This window comes from Clytia hemisphaerica, unplaced genomic scaffold (assembly GCF_902728285.1).
Source record: "Clytia hemisphaerica strain Z4C2 unplaced genomic scaffold, Clytia hemisphaerica genome assembly, whole genome shotgun sequence".
Taxonomy (NCBI): Eukaryota; Metazoa; Cnidaria; class Hydrozoa; order Leptothecata; family Clytiidae; genus Clytia; species Clytia hemisphaerica.
Window position 1 is genome coordinate 1252666 of NW_027104471.1, and position 19451 is coordinate 1272116.

Here is a 19451-nt window from a genome sequence, read left to right on the forward strand (position 1 = left end):
AAAGGGCTGTTTTTTGAGCAAGGTAGACATCGAAAGGGCATCTAGAATAGTTCCAGTCCCACCAGACAATTTCAGATACTTAGAAGTTTACTGGAAAGGAAAGTATTATTATGATAGGAGACTGGCGAGGTAGGTATAGTCCAGGGATATTTGACAAATTGTCGGCGTTGGAATGGGTCGCAGTGAATAATTATGGGCTAGATCATACGTGTCACCTACTTGATGATTTCTTAGTCGTCGAAGCCTCTAGAAAAGAAGGGCAGGCTTTGGCTAAGTTGCTGCATTTTTTTCAGAAAGTAAACATACCTAAAGCTAATCATAAGGTTGTAGGCCCAAGCCAAAAGAATTTTCAGGAATGACCTTGGACTCACAGGAGCTTGTAGCGTCCTTATCCTTGGAAAAGGTGAGAAAGTTAGAAGCAGACATTTTGGGATTTCTCAAGAGAACGAAATCTACAAAGCGGGAGCGGTTCTTTGAGCTTTGCCTGCAAGGTGGTTGTACCTGGACGAACGTTTTTACATCGGTTGATCACGTTGAGTTGTACGGTTAGTAAGTTGAGTCATAAGATATATGTGAATGAGTCAGTTAGAGAGGACCTTAAAATGTGGTTGAAGTTCTTAAAGCAATGGAATGGCAGGAAATCCTTTTTAGACAGAACGATAAGTATGGCATGGGACATGGAATTTCATACGGATGCCTCGAGCACAGTAGGTTATGGGGGTGTTCTGGAAGTCAATGGTTTTGTGGGCGTTGGGAAGAAAGTGATGTGATACCATCTATGGCAGCTAGGGAGTTTTACCCGATTGTGTTGGCAGCAGTTTTTTGGGGCTCGGAATGGAGTGGCAAGCGTATCCAAGTTTTTTGTGACAATGAGGCAACAGTAGCTTTGATAAATAAAGGCTACTCTAGTGACAAATTCATTGCTAAGTTATTGAGATGTTTGACACTAAAATGTATGTCTAAAAATTTTACTATGGAGGCAGCGCATATACTGGGTAAGAAAAATATTAAAGCGGATTTACTTTTTCGTTTGCAGCTGGAGCGGTTCAAACGATTATTTCCAGACATGGAGACTTATCCCGTCGTGGTAACACCCACCGTGAAGAAATTCGTGCTGCAATGAAAGACCTCTCGTCACAGTCATTGGCTGTGGGTACAAAGAAGACCTACAGGGAAGGTGTAAAAGCCTTTATGCCTTACCAGCGATACATCAATGAGGATACCGGAAAAGTCTCTCGCCCTGACCATAATAGCCTAATGATGTTTTTTGCTTACCTTGCTTATTATTGCAAGCTTTCTTATAGGTGTATCCGTACATATGTTTACAGCGTTCGTCAATGGACTCTAAAGATGGGTGGTTCGGATCCAATAAATCCAAGAAGCCACCGTAAACGTTTTCAGGTGAAGCAATTATTGGCAGGAGTAAAGCGCGCAAACAAAGCTAAGCGCAGGGTTAAGAAACCTTTAAAGCAAAAGCAAATTGTGAAGCTCGTTCGCAAAATAAACAGTACACAACTTCTCGAAAAAATAGCAAAACCGTTTTCAAAGCAGCGCTTCTTTTAGCATTTTTTGTTTTTTTTCGTTGCAGTGAATATTCACTGACAGCAACAAATCGTCATACATGTCTGCGTCGTAAGGATGTCATAGTAAAACGCGACCATGTACAGATAAAACTTCGTAAAACTAAAATAAACCAGTTTAGTCCCTCCATTCTAAGGATTTATGGAAATGGAACAGAAATTTGCCCACTTGTAGCACTTAAAGAGTATCTGGGGTCTTACCGTCCTAAACGATCATCACCTTTGTTTTTTCTGAGAAACAGTCCGCTCACTTACGCATCATTCAATAAAATGCTGAAACAGTTGTTAACCTCAGCAGGTCTAAGAGCTACGGACTACTCGTCACACTCGTTACGGGCTGGGGCTGCAACTACGGCTGCAAACCGTGGAATCCCTTCGTGGTTAATTCAAAAGTTAGGCAGATGGCATTCAGATTGCTTTAAGATATATGTTAGGAATCCCACCGGCTGTATCAAAAACGCTCAGTTGTCTATGTCCCGATAGGAGTAGTAATTGCTTACATGTTTTATTTAGTTTTCAGAGTCAAACACTGTTCGTAGTCCTTCGACCTTGCTTCTCCTAGTATTTATTTACTGTCTTCTTTGCGTGACCTCGGAAAATTACAGAACTTGCTCGTTCTTTTTTCATAATATCCAAAAGAAACTCATATTACTGAAACTTGAGTATTTAGATGGGTCACAGGCAAGAAACAACAAAAATTTATTTATTTATTGATAAATTTTCTCCCTACTCTATCAATAAATAAATAAATTTTTGTTGTTTCTTGCCTGTGACCCATCCAAATACTCCAGTTTTAATAATGGAAAGGCAATCACTGAAGAGTCATATTACTGGTCGCTAATCTTTGAGGATATAGTATGAACGTTTTATAGGAATATCATTTACAAACTTTGTAAGTTAATTTTAACAGGATATATGATAGAGAGGTTGTATATAAAAGTACACTCAGTTTGTAAAATGACATATCCTACTCTCTCTCACACTCTTTCTCGTCAACAGCTTTCTGAATATTTTGTTTCTGAGTCCAAATTGTCCTAAAAATTGCCCAATTGTTTCTTTCTTTACAAAAAAATAAATAAATAAGAATATCTTTGGTTTCTAAGCCATCACTAAATTTCGTTGGATAACAAAAGAACTGGAATTTTCATGTTTTTTATTTTATTTTATTTATTTTTTGTTTTGTTTTTGTTTTTAATTATTCCGATTTGAAAAGAGTAAGAGTAATATTTAAGATAACAGAGGCAAGTTTTTTATTGTTTCGTTGGTTAAAAAGAGAAAACAAAAGAAGGGGAAAATGAGCTAATTATTTCGGTATGTGAACAGAGACAAAAGTTCTTATTGTTTCATTTGACAGAAATAGAGGAAACAAAAGCTTGGTAGGGGCAACAGAGGCAAGATTCAATGTTTCGATTGATGAAGTTATTGAGAAAACAAACGAAGGAGAAAATGTGATCATTAGTTCTATTTCAAAAAAATTAGATTATTTTCGGCTGAACAAATAAGGCCAGTTAATTAAACATTTGATGGTGCCATAGAAACCTAAAGTAGGGACGTTAAATTTAAATAATCGGAGGAATGTTTTAGCTAGAAGTTTTGGGTACACGTTATTCCCGCACCCTCCAAATCGTTGGGTCCCGTCATTGCGGGGTGTGTCCTCAGTGTGACCACCTTCGTGGCCGGGTATGTGGGTAGGCTGGGCTGGCTGTCATTGCGGGGTGTGTCCTTGACCTCCTCCATGGCTGGGACCGTGGGTAGGCAGGGCTGGCTTCCCATGGGCGCGGGGCATGTCCTCAGAGACCTCCTCCACCACAGGACCTGTGGTTAGGCTGGGCTGGCTTCCCGTCATTGCGGGGTGTGTCCTTGACCTCCTCCGTGGCCGGGTCTGTGGTTGGGCTGGGGCACTGGAGTTAGGGCGCTATACGTGACATCTTTCTCACAGTGTCAGGGACCTCCATGATTTGGGATCCACCTGCAGGTAACCGGCCTTACCATTTTACAGGGTTTAATTAGTTTAAAGGAGAGCGATTAGATTAATTACGTGAAGCTTGACTAACTTAATATTTTTTATGGTCGATGTTATAAACGTCGTAGGGTATGAATTTAATTACTTGTTTTATTATTTAGTTTATTTTTTGTATTCTTGTTAACAAGAGGCTTATCAGTTTTGGAATTTTCTAAGTCTTGAAGCTATTTTCTAGACAATTTAAATTGATTTTGACAATTATATTTTACTAATTGTTATATTTTGTTTGATGCTTGCAGCCGACCTAACCTATACATCATTATTGTTGTTTTGGGGGCACCTTTCGGTGGGGACAAATTTTCCCAAAACTTTTAGAGTTAGCCAATATTATTACCTGCCAAATAATCGAACTACATACTGTGTCTATCCCTGTCTCCTGCTCTGACTCTGTCTAAAAAGATAGAAGTACAAGTTAAACACTTTTTTATTACCTCTAGAGAATAGAGGTATTTTTTAATTTATTTCATAGTTTATTAAAAATTCTTTCAATCACACACTTCATAATTCAGCTCAAAACATCAGACAGCACACATCACAAGACTACAAACCGCAACTTCTCAAGGTGGAACCCCTCGCTGATGGAAACAGAGGCAACGGAGAAAACTAAGAGGAGACTTTAATCTTGTCCTGATTATTATTATATATCAGCTTTGCTGACAATACTTATACAACATATAACACTTAAAACTTCAAACAGAAACAAGAAAAGAACCAGAACAAAGACTCACAAATACATCTGCAGCGCAGCAGGTCCTGCCCCATCTAACGAGCCAGGTATACCCTACAAAATTCAACATGTAGAACATCCAGCAGTCAAGACAAAAATGATCTAGTATATCTAGTTTTTTCTTTTCTAACAAAAAAATTAAAAAACCTGTAAACGCCAAAAAAACATATACGAGACGTTCATACATGAGACCCCCTCCCCCCAGCAGACCCAAAATTCACGCCATCACGCCAATTTTCGATTTCACGCTATCACGACTGAAAAATTTGGTTTTCACGATCACGCCAACTTTTTTCGATTTCACCCCATTACACCTAGAAAATTTAGTTTTCGCACTCATATTCTCTGGATAAATTCAGTTTTAGACTACGTTTAGACCCATTGGTATGAATAAAATGCCGTTATATAAACTTAATTTTTGCCCACAATATAAATAGGTGTGTGTTTGGTCATCAATCAGTTTTTCGGCATTCTCATACGGGTTCAAAGTGCAATTTTAGGACCCATTTCAATTCAATTTGAAAAGTAATTCATGTAAAAATAATAGAAATCTTTTAAAAGTACCAGCACCTTTTTTTGTAAAAACATGAGGGACCATGTTTCTCCCGCCGACGGGAGAAATTTTCAATTTAGTAAGGCTAAAATCACCCTCATTTAATCTCTTTTTCCAAAATATGGTTTAAACATCCCATTCCTTTGATCAATGCCAATCTGCTCAAAATTGCACCTCATAATAAACCTGTTGCTTCTTTCTGTTTAAGGCTTTGCTACAAATATATATTTCCCTGAAATAAAAGACCTGATGTTTTTTATGCATCTAAGAATATATGATAGGAAGACAAATAAACGAGTATGTATAATAAATAGTAAATAAATAATAATTTAAATATCTAAATTATTTGAATTGATCCAATTTCGAAAGTCATTGTCAACTGTTTTAATATCACCTCGGATGTCTATCGTTTGGCAAACTAAAACATGTTGAGGAGTTTGAATTTCACCACAGACACAGTTAGGGTTATTGCTCAGACCAATCCGATGCATAAAACTACCATAACGACCGTAACCCGAACGTATGCGATTTAGCAGGACCCATTCGTGGCGCTTTAGATCGTGACCAGGTGGTTTGTTCGAGGGCAGCGGAATAAATTGTTTCAATTGGTGAGTTGAATCATTCCAGCGTTGGCGCCATTTTGCATCGGCCCAAGTTTGAGGGGAAACATTCTTGGTGTTGTCAGCAGCAAGTGAGTGCATCCTCCTTAAGAGTGGAGATCTGCTTTTTAACTTGCCGTTAAGTAGTGGGTTGTTGGCGACGATGTTAAGCATGTGGTCGTCGGAAAGAGCACGGTTTCTGAGATCTAGCGTGTTTTTGTTCCTACGGATGTCAGATGGAGCAATTCCGCAGAGCACTGGTAGAATTTCAGTGGGAGTCGATTTGATGCAGCTGCTTATCACTCGCATGCAGCTGTTCAAAGAAACGTCAATCTTGTTATAGTGAGGGCTGTGGCTCCAAATAGGAGAACAGTATTCTGCTGTGGAGTAGCATAGAGCTAGAGCGGTTGTATGGAGGGTAGTGAAGTCCGCGCCCCAGCGATTACCAGCGAGTCTTCTAAGAAGATTACAACGTTTTGTAACCTTGGAGGAGGCGTTTGTAAGGTGTTGGTTGAAAGAAAGGGTACGATCTAGCGTAACACCAAGGTAGACTGGGTTTCTTTCAAAGCGTAATTTCTCACCATTCGTTGTCACGTTAAGTTCGTAATTGGCTTTCCGGTTGGCGAGGTGAAACACACTCGAGACAGTTTTACCAGTGTTCAATTTGAGTCTCCAATTTGTGAAATATGTCCTTAAGGAGTCAACATCCTTGGAAAGGTCCTCTTCAATCTCTGGGAAATCTTTGTGGGTGGATTTCAAAGTAAGGTCGTCTGCATACACATACTTCTTGCTAACTGTAGGTGGTAAGTCATGTGTATAGATGTTGAAGAGTAATGGAGCGATCACAGACCCTTGTGGAACACCATTGATAAGGGTGCGACAACGGGATTTCTTTCCACCGATATGGACGTGGAAGCGACGCTGTGATATCATTGACATGATGGCACGAACTATCTGACGGCTAGGAATCGTTTTTAACAGTTTAAGTGTCAGACCACGATGCCAAACTGTATCATATGCTGCAGAGAGATCCACGAGCACAATACCAGCCTTGAGCTTCTGATCGAATGCATGTTCTGTGTCCTCAGTAAGCAGAGCAACTTGGTCAAGGCATGATCGACCTGGACGGAAGCCAGCTTGTTCGTTAGGAAGAAAATATTCAGTGATCGGTTAAATTCTATTATAAATCAAGCGTTCATAGAGTTTCAGAGGGATGCAAAGAAGACTTACGGGTCTGTAGCTGCTTGGATTATCAGGTGGCTTCTTTGGCTTAAGTACGGCGACGACTTTAGAAAGTTTCCATATTTTGGGGATAAACATCTAAGAAAGAGATTAAGATTCAAGTGATAAATATAAATTTCAACTGTTTAACTGTTTGGACTCTGACTGTTTTGTGTTTCCCTTTCTTTTATATTCTTTTTGTCTGACACATTTTGAAACTTGTTTTTGAACTCTATCTAATCGAGCCAGAAGGCATCGACTAGACGTATTGATTATTAATCAATCGACACATAGTTCAAACTTTGCTTTGAACATCGGATTATCCTTGATAATCATCCATCTTGTTTCCTATCAGGTTTGATAGAGCGAAATCGAACACATCCTCAGGAATAGTTCATATTTCGTTTTCTTTTGCCACGGTCTAGAAGCCTAGAGGCAAAGTCATCCAGACTCCCGTATCTCAAGAACACTTTTACCCCCACAACCACTTGTGGTTCCCCCAAAAACTGTTTCTCCTCTCATGTTATCCATCAAAAATTCAAAATGAACACAGAAGATACAGAAAAACACACTTCAAAAGTAAGAATCAATATTAAAAAAAAGAACTCTTTTTAGCCCTGAAATTCCAAATGAAAACGTCAAACGTTTTCGAAACGAAAATACAGAAAATAACACCACATTCATTTGTATGAAATCACATCATTTTGACACAGAACCACATGCAACTAGTGAAATTCAAAATTCAATCGGAAACGATATAAAAGTACTTGGAACGAAAAAAATATATCCATGCGGCTACCTTGTAAAATTTTATGATTCAGACCTCATCAAATGTTTTAATGATCATGCAACAAAATTCAAACCAACATCAAACACTATGAACAAAAAAGCATTTTGCGTCAATAAAATTGACACAGTAAGCATTGATGAATTAATTCCACAAAAACATTGAAAAAGTACTCAACCAAAAAATTATTTCTACCACCATTGAAAACAAACTCCTTCATGTCCTCACAGAACATTTCAAAGAATTCACCACAATCAACATTTCCTTCCAAGTAAACAAAAAAAATTACTATATCCGCAATTATGATCCAATTTCAAACTATATATCCCAATGCAAATCATGTCACAAATTCAACCACACCAACTGTAAAATTAGAAAATGTAGAAAATGCCAAAAAACAGATTGTAATAATGATCGTACCGAAAACGAACTAAAATGCGTAAACTGTGAAGAAAAACATAGTCCATACTACAAAAAATGCAAAGCATACATTTATACCTTAAAAGAAGCACATAAAAACCGTAAAAAAGAATGGAAAATTGAAAAAATAGCTCACAAAGTCACGAAATCAAGCCTTACCGATATGAACCTTAAATACTCTGAAATCGCATCTCTCAACACGAACCACAAAACCAAACTAGAAAAACAGGAAAATGATATCGCACAACTAACAACAGTCAAAAACTCTTACACAGAAATCATAGAAAATCTCAATACACAAAATAAAGAATTAACCGACCGCCTCGAAACTCTGGAAGTAGAAAATATAACTCTCACAAACAAACTTGAACAATACGAAAAAGGATTACCACTCACCGAATTACTACCGCTATTATACACTCTATTATCAACCGTACACAAACAAAAAGTGGAAAACACTGAATACTTTCTAAATATAGACACCACAAATAAATTTACTGGAAATAACCCAGCAAAGGACGAGGCACTAAAAACATCATTTAAAAAGCTAGGCATAGCAAACAGAAAACCAAAAGTAACATTACCATCCACAAGCAGTAAACAAGCCAACCTTACAGCGCAATATTTCACGGCAAGTCCCAAAAACAAAAATCAGTAAAACATTTTTCAAAAAAACCACAAGTAAAAACAACACTAAAAATGACGGAACATAATAGTATAAAAATCATCTCCATAAACATCAATGGAATCCAAAACAAAATTGACAACCTAATAGACTTAATTGATACATCAAAACCAGATTTACTACTGATACAAGAAACAAAACTCAATAAAAACACAAATCTAAAATTCTCACATCCAGACTACAACATCAATGAATAGCATACCGTCGCGAATCTAAAAATAGACATTGATTTTTATGTTTGACTGAAATTCAATCCCATCACCCTTTGCGTTTATTAAGCTTGCACGCAAATTACACTCAATTACAATGAAAACGTAATAACTTTTGGATTAAGACGAAAAGGATTGTGGGATTGAATTTCGGTCAAATGAGAGAAGTAATAATCATGACGTTTACACGACGAAGTGCTACTAAAATCCCTAACCAAAGAAAGTCTCCAAATAATTGACCAATATGAAAAAAAACATCAACAATAATGAATTTCTATCTACTAAAATAAAATCTAAAAAAACAATCTTAAATCATAAATTACTACAATCCTCTCTCACAACTGATAGACACTGACAATATTCTAAAACTCACAAAAAACAAAAACTCAATTATCATTGGAGATCTGAACTCAAAACACCCGAATTGGCATAATATAAAAACCAACACAGACGGTAACGCCCTTAACACCATTATTACAAATTACAATCTTGAACATAGCGAACACACTGAATATACATACAAACATCCGGTCACAGGCCAAGAAAGCACAGTGGACATTGCAGTATGGGACCCAAATATAATAACAAAATCAATAACAACGCAAAATATAGATGAAGTAGGCAGCAATGACACCCCTGTTTCCATTCAAATAAAAATAAAAGACGAACTTGAAAAATAAAAAATAAACAGCAAAATCAAACAATATAATAAAGTAAACTGGGCCAATACAAATAACCTCATGCTAAACAAATTCCAAAATCCTCCAAAAAATAAAAATGAAATTGACGAAAACAATTGAAGTAACGAAAGTGCCAAACAATATTCAAATTTTGAAATTTAAAAATAACTAAAAACTTTCAAATTTCAAAATTTGAAAAATGAAAAATGATAAATTTGAACTTTTGTTGAAAATTAGACATTGCGTCATTGCAATAAAAGTGCCATTCTTTGTTTGGATGTATGAAAAACAAGACTGTCATATTTCAATCTATTTAAGCAATATATAAACAGTACATAATTGGAAAACCTTGGACACTACAAAATTTAAAGAAAAGAAAATCACATGTTTTTTTTCTTCCTCTCGTGAGAAAAGGAAAGTGACCCGCCAAAAATATGCAGACGTTATTGTCTAGTGTCTCAAAATGGACCCAAAGCAAGCACCGAAAATATCTTCTAAAACAATAATAATAGTTGTAGCACATATGGAAAAGAGACACAGTTTCCATAAAAGAAGTATTTTGTTGTAAAGAAAGATGGCTGTTTTTTTCTTTGTTTTCCACTTTTGAAGATATTTAAACCATATGACCTCATTTGGAAATAGCGACGTAAAGAGGTAACACGTTCGTCAAGAAGAACTTAATGATGGATTATGAGCCATCGTTCACTTTTCGCTCTAATAAAGCATCAAACTTGCGTATTACATTACGACGAGCGCAAGTAACACCAGCAAGACTTGCAACAATATTCAAGGTAATGATTAGGCTTTTAAATGTTTAAATAATGTCTACGGTTGAAAGTTTGCTTTGTTTTCTTCCTTGTTAACTATCTGTTCACACAATTTTCGTATTTATCAGGCCGACCTCTGCCAACTATTAAATCATACTTTTTTAGTTCAAATATTTTTTACCTTGGACTCATTTCTGTTCAAGGATTTCTGTCAGAATTATTGAATTGTAAATAAAAATGAAGCAAGTTGGTTGAAGGCTAATTCCTTCCCCTTGTTCATTTTAGTTGAACGCAGTTGGATTGTTCATTACCGAGGATTGGGAGGATGCCCAATCGCCCCAGTCAGAATTCCCGGAGGACGGCAAGTTCCCGATCCTTGAAAATGCTCTATGTGGTGCAAACTTCATAGTCAGAGGTGATCCCAGTGACTCAGCCAACCCAGGTCAAAACGCAGAAGGTACTGGCAGCCATACTCCAAACAAGGCTGAAGAAACACCAGGACCGTCTTGTTTACTGGCTAGGTTTAAAAAAACATCATCAACCACACTTCAAAAGTAAGATCATTTCTCGTGCCCTCTTACCGCAATAACCATTTTTCGAGGCTTTCACATTATTTTTCATAACACTAAGCTCCAGTAAAAAATGAATTAGATTAGGCAGTACATAATGGGATATCCACATAATGTATCCGTGAAATATCTTTTTGTAGCTGAACTACTAGAACTTATGGACAGCTTTTTGTGTGCGTGGGGGGGGGGCAGTATGGGGTCCAAGTTAAGATTAGATTTTAAATGAAAGTAGCTGATTATCCTTTACTATTTCATAGTTGATTTAACTGTTTATAATGAGAAAACAAATTTATTTTTCTTCAGCAAACTGTCCAGAAAACGACCAAATGCTTCAAACCTGACTTATTCATTGAAAGTCACTCTTGCGAAAAAGAGAGGTGACGATTTTGGTGAGTTTTTTTGGTAATTTCTAATTTCCCTCACGAGACTAAGATAGCAAGGAACTAAATTGCCTAATAAAATGAAATCTTGAACTGTGAATATCATTTTCGTTGTATTTAATAGAGAAGGTTTGGCCTCTTGTCAATTTAGCTAAAATGTGTTATTATTATTTTTAGAGTTTCTGAAAGAGAAGTATATTACAATCGGTGAAGATAATTGTAACGTGGATAGCATAACAAGGAAAGCGAGAGTAGAATTTGGCAATCAATTACTTGTCCTGTTTAGTTCCTCTGGAAAGGAGATTTTAGATTCTGAGGGGACAAGAGGTACAATTTTGCATTTTTCATAAAGTAGATATTTCTAATAATTAAAAAACCTAGATTTACGTACATGCAAGAAAGGCTTTGGATATCAATCGACAATTGAAACTTTGTTTGTCTAGTCTGGAATAATTAACAAAATTTACGAGAAATATCAGCTGATTGGAAAAATGTTTTTCTTGTACACAAAGGCCTTTTTTAATAAATTTGCTCTTACTAACGAGAGTCGAGAGAAGCACGAGGAACTTTTTTTTCAAAATGCACGTTTTTTTATAAGGATACCTTAACTTAGCTATGAGCCTGGAGTTCCTTATTTTTCAAGAGAATTGCAGCCTCAAAGTTCCTTAATCGAGTTCCTTACTTCTGTATAAATATAATTTCTATAAATTTTTCTTTTTGACACATTGAATGTCGTTTTCAGCAACATTTTATCATATTTTTGTTTAAGTTATTAGAAAAGTGTGAAAGTTCAAGTTTTACCCAACTGTTCCTTAACTTGATTTCTTATTCTGAGCCTGGGCAGTTCCTTAACTATTCCTTATTTTTTGGACCATTTTCAGCCTCAAGTTCCTTATAAACGTGTTCCTTATAAAAAAGCGTGCATTAGTATTTAAAATTTTTCTTTTCTGTGTTTTAGAATTATATTTTTGGAAAAAGCCGGCCCGAAAAGTCTTTGCAGCAACTGAAGAACAAAAAGAAGAAAGCTCAAGTCCTCCATCCATCCCCCCAAAAATTGGTTAGTTTGAGTTTTATATCGTTATAACATGGAGGTAATAAAGATATAGATGGAGAGAAAACGTTTCGGTAATGACCTAAATGGTCGTTGAAATCTTTTATAAATCTATTCAAAGCGGCTTTTCTTTGATGTACCATCATTGGAAGCAAAAAACATCAATTTATAACTTTATAAGAACAGAAAGAGACTGTTTGGTTGATTTTGAAAAACTTAATTTTGCTGAAAATCCTTGTTAAAATGCGATTCAAAATAGTTTCAACTGATGTAAGACTAAAAGAGTATATTAATTTCATAAGGACACATTTTTGGGCTGGCATTTTGTTAACATTGAAAGTTGTATCACATTATCATTGAAAGTTTCTTATCTTAAAATCTTCACGGCTAAGTGGGCAGCGGTTTTCATACTCTGACAAAATGATCGATACAAGGTTCCAAATCGTAACACGTAATTCTTTTTTAAATCTACCGATGGCTTTATGGGCATCTTCCTCTAGAAGTTTGGAGTATTGTGCTTATTATGTGAAGTTTTTTTCAATTTTTCATGACAAGGCTATTATATTTCAATATACTTGTTAAAAATGTAATGTCTTTTCATTCGTCTTAAATATTCCCACGAGTATACCCAAAATTAATCATCTTATTCCCAAAGCAACCAAACAGCTGTTTGCTTCCGATGATAAATCAAAATAGAACAAAAGGCATTGACTCTCCATCTATATTTTTATTACCTCCATGGTTATAAGTGTCCTGATTCAATGATGTTAGATTAGATGCCATAGTTCATTTATAATAAACTATACTCTTCGTGGAATTCCTATTTTCCTCGAAACAATTTGGTAAGAGTTCCAATGATTAAAAGGAACAAGTTTTTTGGACTATGGCTTTTCATGAAAAACACAACATTCATTTCATAACATTCTTATATTTATAATATTCTGCTTTAAAGGTAGCTACTATAATAATAAAAGTGAAATAATGTTTTAAAAATATGGTTTTTCCTCTTAGACAACATCGAAAGCAATGTTCAAGCCATCCTTGACCTCATGAAGAAAAAAGAAGAAAACAATACAGCACTTTTCAAAGCACTGAAAGAGGCACTTGAGTGCCGTGTGTGTCGTGATCCGATAGTAACATCACCGTTACTTTACTCGAATTGCTGTAAACAATTGATAACATGTAAAGAGTGCATCGAAGGATTGGGTGCCACTCCTTCATGCCCAAATTGTCGAAGTCCAGATCTATCCACATTCCCAAATCACACATTTGATGCAATCCTTCCGATCATGGCAGCCCTAATCGCAAACGAAAGCTGAGACAAATCAAGAACACGAATATCTTATGTTTTTAGAAAGTATTTTTATATTTTTTCGAGTGAAAGTAAATTAACAAAATGTTTGTCGCACTTCTTCTTTACTTCCTTTGTAAATTGGCGGAGAAAAATCTCGTGATCCCTTCAAAATCTCAAAAATATTCCAAAATGCTCAAATGAGCCTCTGTTCGTATTTTTTGGAGCTTGGAACCACAAATTGTTATTTAGACTTTACTGTAAAGAAAATTAGAAAATTTATAGCTTATATTTTTTACTACTTTGACTGTGCTTTGAAAATATTTTACAAAAATAGTGTAACCCAAGATTCCATCATTTTCCTATCGGGAAACCCGACAATAAAATAATCTTGACGTACGCATTATTAAGAGTAGGCAACTTCTCTAATATTCCTCTGGCTTTTCAACCTGAATTTTATTAAACCTCCTATATATATTCATTAAAAAAATATTTTGGTGTTTCTGAATAATTACTTCTTTAAATTTTCTATTATAACTTTTTTGAGATCCTGCAAAATGTAAAACATTCAAGCATTACGACCAAAATATGCCTCTGAGGAACTGATAAAGGATTTTGACATCAAAGACTTCTTGTTTTAGTTTTGTATACCAAATAAAACAAATAAGTTACAAGTTCTGTCATTTTCTAACTATAATCTAAACATGTCTTTAGTTAATCAAAGAGTTTGTTGAAAGAGCTCCGTTGTTTTGTCAATATACCAAAGGATTGCTTCTTGAAAAGGTCTTGGGTTTTCATTGGCCACTTCTCCAAAGATTGCATCCAAGTGATGGTTTCGGAGAAATTCGGATTTTCGCAACTCAATCAAACCAGGATAATCTTGTAATGGGTCTAGGCCAAAAACACTTTCGGGATTTATATTACCATCATAAATTTCTTCGTAGATACCTTTAGCAGTTTCCATATCGGGAAGGTCATCCATTTGCAAGGGGGTCAGAGCATTTGCAGTTGCATTCTTTATTCGGGAAGGTCTGCCTCTCCCTAAAAGATTTTAAGAGCTAAATTATTATTTCTCTCAAGACAAGAATAAATCTATAAAGCTTTTTTATTGTAGTCGATTAGACGACAGGTACAGCAAGGCATTCTTAGGTCTCTAACTATATTCCGACGGTGGCCCTTTTTTCTAAACTGTTGCACCCTTCAGCCAAGTATATTCTGTTAGTTTTTGATTTTGAAAAACTACAACCTACCTCGCACATAATGCTCATTCCCAGAGTTGACACACTTTGTCACGCCGATTTTTGCGACTAATATTATCACACTCGAAACGCAGTATTTGTGAGCTTCATTATCCATATCAATCACATTATCGTTGTCAAGAATTACAAGCGCAGCTTTTAATGGGTAATTTACTCTTACGTTGATTTCCACCCAAAATCTCTCGATCGGCAAATTCTGAAGAATAAAAAAGAATTATATTTAACTGAGATAGATTCACAAGAAGCTTCTTTCTATTTTGAAACGAAATAGTGTTTAGAAGACGCTTTTGGGAAAAAAATTGCCTTCAGTTCCGTTAGTTTCCACATAATTAGATATTAAATAAATTTTAATTTGATAAATTGTGTTACAACTTCAGTGACGTATTCCATCAGCTCGTACTTAAAGGTATACAAACCTTTTTAGACTGGGTCTGTTTATAGGATTGGATGTCATTTCTGGTCCTCGTGTCTTCGAAGATTTCTTGGATTCCAAGTGTCAAGAAAAACTCCTTTCCACCGTCAACACGCACTTGATGGAACATTCCAAAGGATAGACAAGAATGCCTAAAAATAAAGTATAATATAGAATAAAATAACACATTTAGCAGTTTTCAAAGAGACCTCCCCCAGCGGCACCCTTAATCACGCCATCACGCCATCACGCAAAAAAATTTTCTCCATCACGCATCACGAAAATCGCTAAAATTTGTCATCACGCAAAAAATAGCGAAAAATAGCCCAAATCACGCATCACGCATCACGCCTCAAATTTTTGCCCAATCACGCATCACGCCAAAATCTTGATCACGCCATCACGCCAAAATAAATCTCAAATCACGCCATCACGCAAGAAAAAAGCCACAATCACGCCATCACGCAAACCGCTGGGGGGGGGGGGCCTCTTCAAACAAACACTAGGATACAATTGAAAGACCTGTATCTCGCGCCAATTTTAAGTGGATGACAAGGAATAAAAGCGAGATGTTTTAAAATCATGACAAACTTACAAGTATATTTCTTTGTAAATCACCATATTGTTTTTCACTGGCATTATTGAGTGAGCGACAATGTAACGCGAGTGTCCATCAGTGGCGATGACGTGTGTCACGCCATACATGACTAGTTTTTCGTTCTGGTCTATGTGTAACTTGTGACCGAAGTAATCAGCGCGATACGGTATACGGTTAAGCAAACGTTCCTTTATATTCACTGCATGAAATATAAGTCTTTCCAGTTTCTTGTTCTTGAAAACTTAATATTTTCGAACGTACAATTTCGGAAATATCGAATTTTCCTTACAGTTTTAAGAAAAGATTCTTTTTCTTTAAGTTCTCGAAAAAAGATTATCTTTAAATATTTCTTGCTTCGAAAAGATTGATAATTCCTTTTGTCGTTTTTCATTGAAAAGTAAATATTTCATGTTTCTAGATTGACTATCTTTTCTTTTTTTGTATTTTAAGAAAATATTAAGTTTTCTTCGTGATATTTAAAAGAAAAGCTTTTTCATGGAAATATCAAATTTTCATGCCGAATTTGTCGAAAATACAATCATCAAGTAAAAACAAGTGATACTTTTATGGACCTACCTGGTTATGCATTTAACACATATATAATTGATATCTACGTGAGCGTGACCATTAAAAAATCATTCAAAACACAAATAGTGACGATCTATTAAAATTAGTTGTTTGTTTCTTATAAAAGAAACGTTTAGAAACCAATATTTCATGCTCTTGAAATATTTTTTTATATTCTAGACTTCGTGAGCAAAAGAAAACACCTATATCATCAAAAAATTCAGTAATTTGGCTAAGAACATTGATGTATGCTTATTAATAGTGATTCTTATTGATAAAGATGCGTTTTTTGAGCTGAAAAATTCTTTTTTTACAAAAATCAGCTTGAGCCATCTTTTATCTACTTTCATGCAAAAAATCAGAAAAAAACAATGATCCAATAATTCACAAAGACCAAAAAACCCTTTTTTTAGGCGTTTTTTTTAGCTGAAATTTACCCTAAAATTTTTTTCCTAAAAATCGAGCTCCGTCACATTCGAGGGTTTATAGTTATGCATCTTTGTGCAAAAAATCACAAAAAATAAAAGAGCAAATCTCGAGATAAGCTAATACTTAATTAATTGATAATGTGCTTATAAAAAAATGTCGAATTTGGCCAGTTTTTCTAAAAAAACACGCCAAGCAACCAAAATTTCATGTCTAAACACACAAATTCTTCAAAAGTAAGCCCTCATGAGCAAAAAAAACATCTATCTCATAAAAGAAATTGAGTAATTTGACTAAGAGCATTGATGTATGCTTATTAATAGTGATTCTTATAGCTAAACATGCGTTTTTTATTCTTCTTCGATTATGAGCCCGTGGGTTTGCAGTTCGTAAAACTTCTCCTACTCTATTTTCTCCAACCTTTATACCGGGAAATTTTTTTCGAAGGTATCCGGTGATCATTTTACGGCCGTAGGTCGGACCAACCTAAAATAGAAATAAAAAGAGTGTATTCGGATAAGTCAGGATTCACCAAAATCCTGGAAGTAAAATAGATGTTCATCAGTGTAACGTTCATTTTCAACTGTAAAAAAACTTACAAATGACTCTAAAATTTTCTTTCAAAATTTTGCAAATCAAAGATCACCCTTTTACCTCATTTACAGCATCTGAAACTTCAGTTCTCAACTGATCAATTCCAAGCACTGTTGATAGACCATTTGAAGAGCAAAATCTCTTGACAGAACGTAGTGAAAATCCTCTCTGGTTTGGATTTTCTCCCTTTAAAATATCATTGATTTGCTGGTACGTTTTTCCTTCACCAATAAGCTGCGCTATATATTCAACGTTTATGCCATCCATTTCTAACTTGGAACGACAATCACCTTTACTTGAAGGAGAACAACTCTCCTTTCCCATCCCCAGAGATAAAATGAAAAGGCAGGCCCTCTCAAGTGACCGCTTTTGACTCATGGTTTTTAGAAATTAGATTTTCTAATAAATAATTAATTAATTTGGCACTTTGGTTACGTTGATCGAGGTATAAGCAATTTTCTAATTTCAAAATTTGAAAAATAAACTTTTTAAGCATTTTTAATTTTTCAAATTTTGAAATTTGAAATTTTCTTGTTCTTTTTAAATTTCAAAATTTGAAAATCACTTGGCAATTTCGTTACTTCGATTGAAAACATTTTTAGACTAGAAAAATACGTCACAACAATTACTAAGGTTATCCCAGAAACAACAATAAGCAGATCAAACCACGGCATAAACTCTCAAATTAGGAAAGACATCAAGGAAAAAAGAAAACTACAAAAAGAATACTGAAGAACCAGAAACCCCGTCACAAAAACCAAAATCAACAATCTACACAAAAAAATTCAAAAAGACATAAGACAATCTGAGTCAACATTCACAAACAAAAACGTAGATCTTGCGAACTCAAAAAACTCCAAAGACTCATGGAAAGGCATTAACAAAGAAAAAAAGAAAAGTCATCCATCAAAAAAATCTATAACCCAACAACAAAAAAGGATACAACAAAAAACGATGAGATAGCTGATCTATTCAGGAAAAGTCAAGAGGAGATATTCAAAGGTAATATAACAGTAGACACAGAGCATGAAAACAATGTCAATACATGGTACAATATGAAACAAACTTTACAAATATCTACTCTCGATCAGACCAATTCGAAACAGAACAAATCTCAAAAATAATCAAAAAACTCTCAAAGAAAAAAGCTCCTGGAATAGACAACATGCAAAATATTATCATAAAATACCTTGAGCCTATACTAAAAAATATTTTTGATTCATGCTATGAAATAGGATATTTTCCCGAACGTTGGAAGGAGGGAAAAGTGATCATGTTATTTATACAAAAACAAAGGACCAAAAAACGACACAAAAAACTACAGACCAATAACTCTCCTCAACCAACTAGGCAATATACTTGAAAAAACAATACACCGTTTAACAGTTTCGCCATCTCCACCGTAGAGGCGGTAGGTAAAAATGCTCAATTTAGTACTGTGGAAGGTTAGAGAAATGTAAACATTTCCATTTTTTTCTTTCCTTTAAAGAGAATTTTTTAGATGTTTGAACATGATATTAATGACAATTTTATGTATCTCTCCTGAAAATTTCACAAAAATTCATCTATAGGAAAAGAAGTTATGATTAAAAGGAGTTCTTTACCTACCATTTCTCTGCTGGGTTTTCTTATGAGAACTGGATGTTTACCTACCATTTTTTTACGGGAGAGAGTGAAGTTTCCCGTGGTTGCCAAAATCAAAACAATGGCAAATTGTTCATACGCGTGCGCAGTCTACACTGTTAAACCGGTTGGTTCGAAACGCAGGAGACAGGACGCAGGAGACAGGACACAGGACGCAGGTCATACAAACTACAGACCGGAAAATTGTAACACACTCGTAACATATAATGTATAAAATGTTTCTAAAAACATTATACGCAATGGAAAATTATATATTATACAAAATACGCTATTTAAAAGATTTTTAAATGACAAGCCATCAATCCTAAATATTGACAAAATGACATTTAAATTATGTAAATGATGACGCTAGCACAAAATACAAGGTGTGTACATCAGTTTACAACAAAATGTTTTTTCATGCTCAATA

At 35.2% G+C, this 19451-nt stretch overlaps 1 protein-coding gene across 1 annotated transcript; it reads left to right on the top strand.

The window, feature by feature from the left end:
- The first annotated feature begins 9798 nt into the window (after positions 1 to 9798).
- Positions 9799 to 13641, top strand: LOC136821252 (uncharacterized). The gene is made up of 6 exons (XM_067077480.1): positions 9799 to 10275; positions 10537 to 10805; positions 11124 to 11209; positions 11378 to 11527; positions 12159 to 12257; positions 13263 to 13641. Exons 1-6 carry the CDS (start codon positions 10165 to 10167, stop codon positions 13568 to 13570), a joined length of 1023 nt encoding a protein of 340 aa, XP_066933581.1. The 5' UTR covers positions 9799 to 10164; the 3' UTR covers positions 13571 to 13641.
- Positions 13642 to 19451: the final 5810 nt, after the last annotated feature.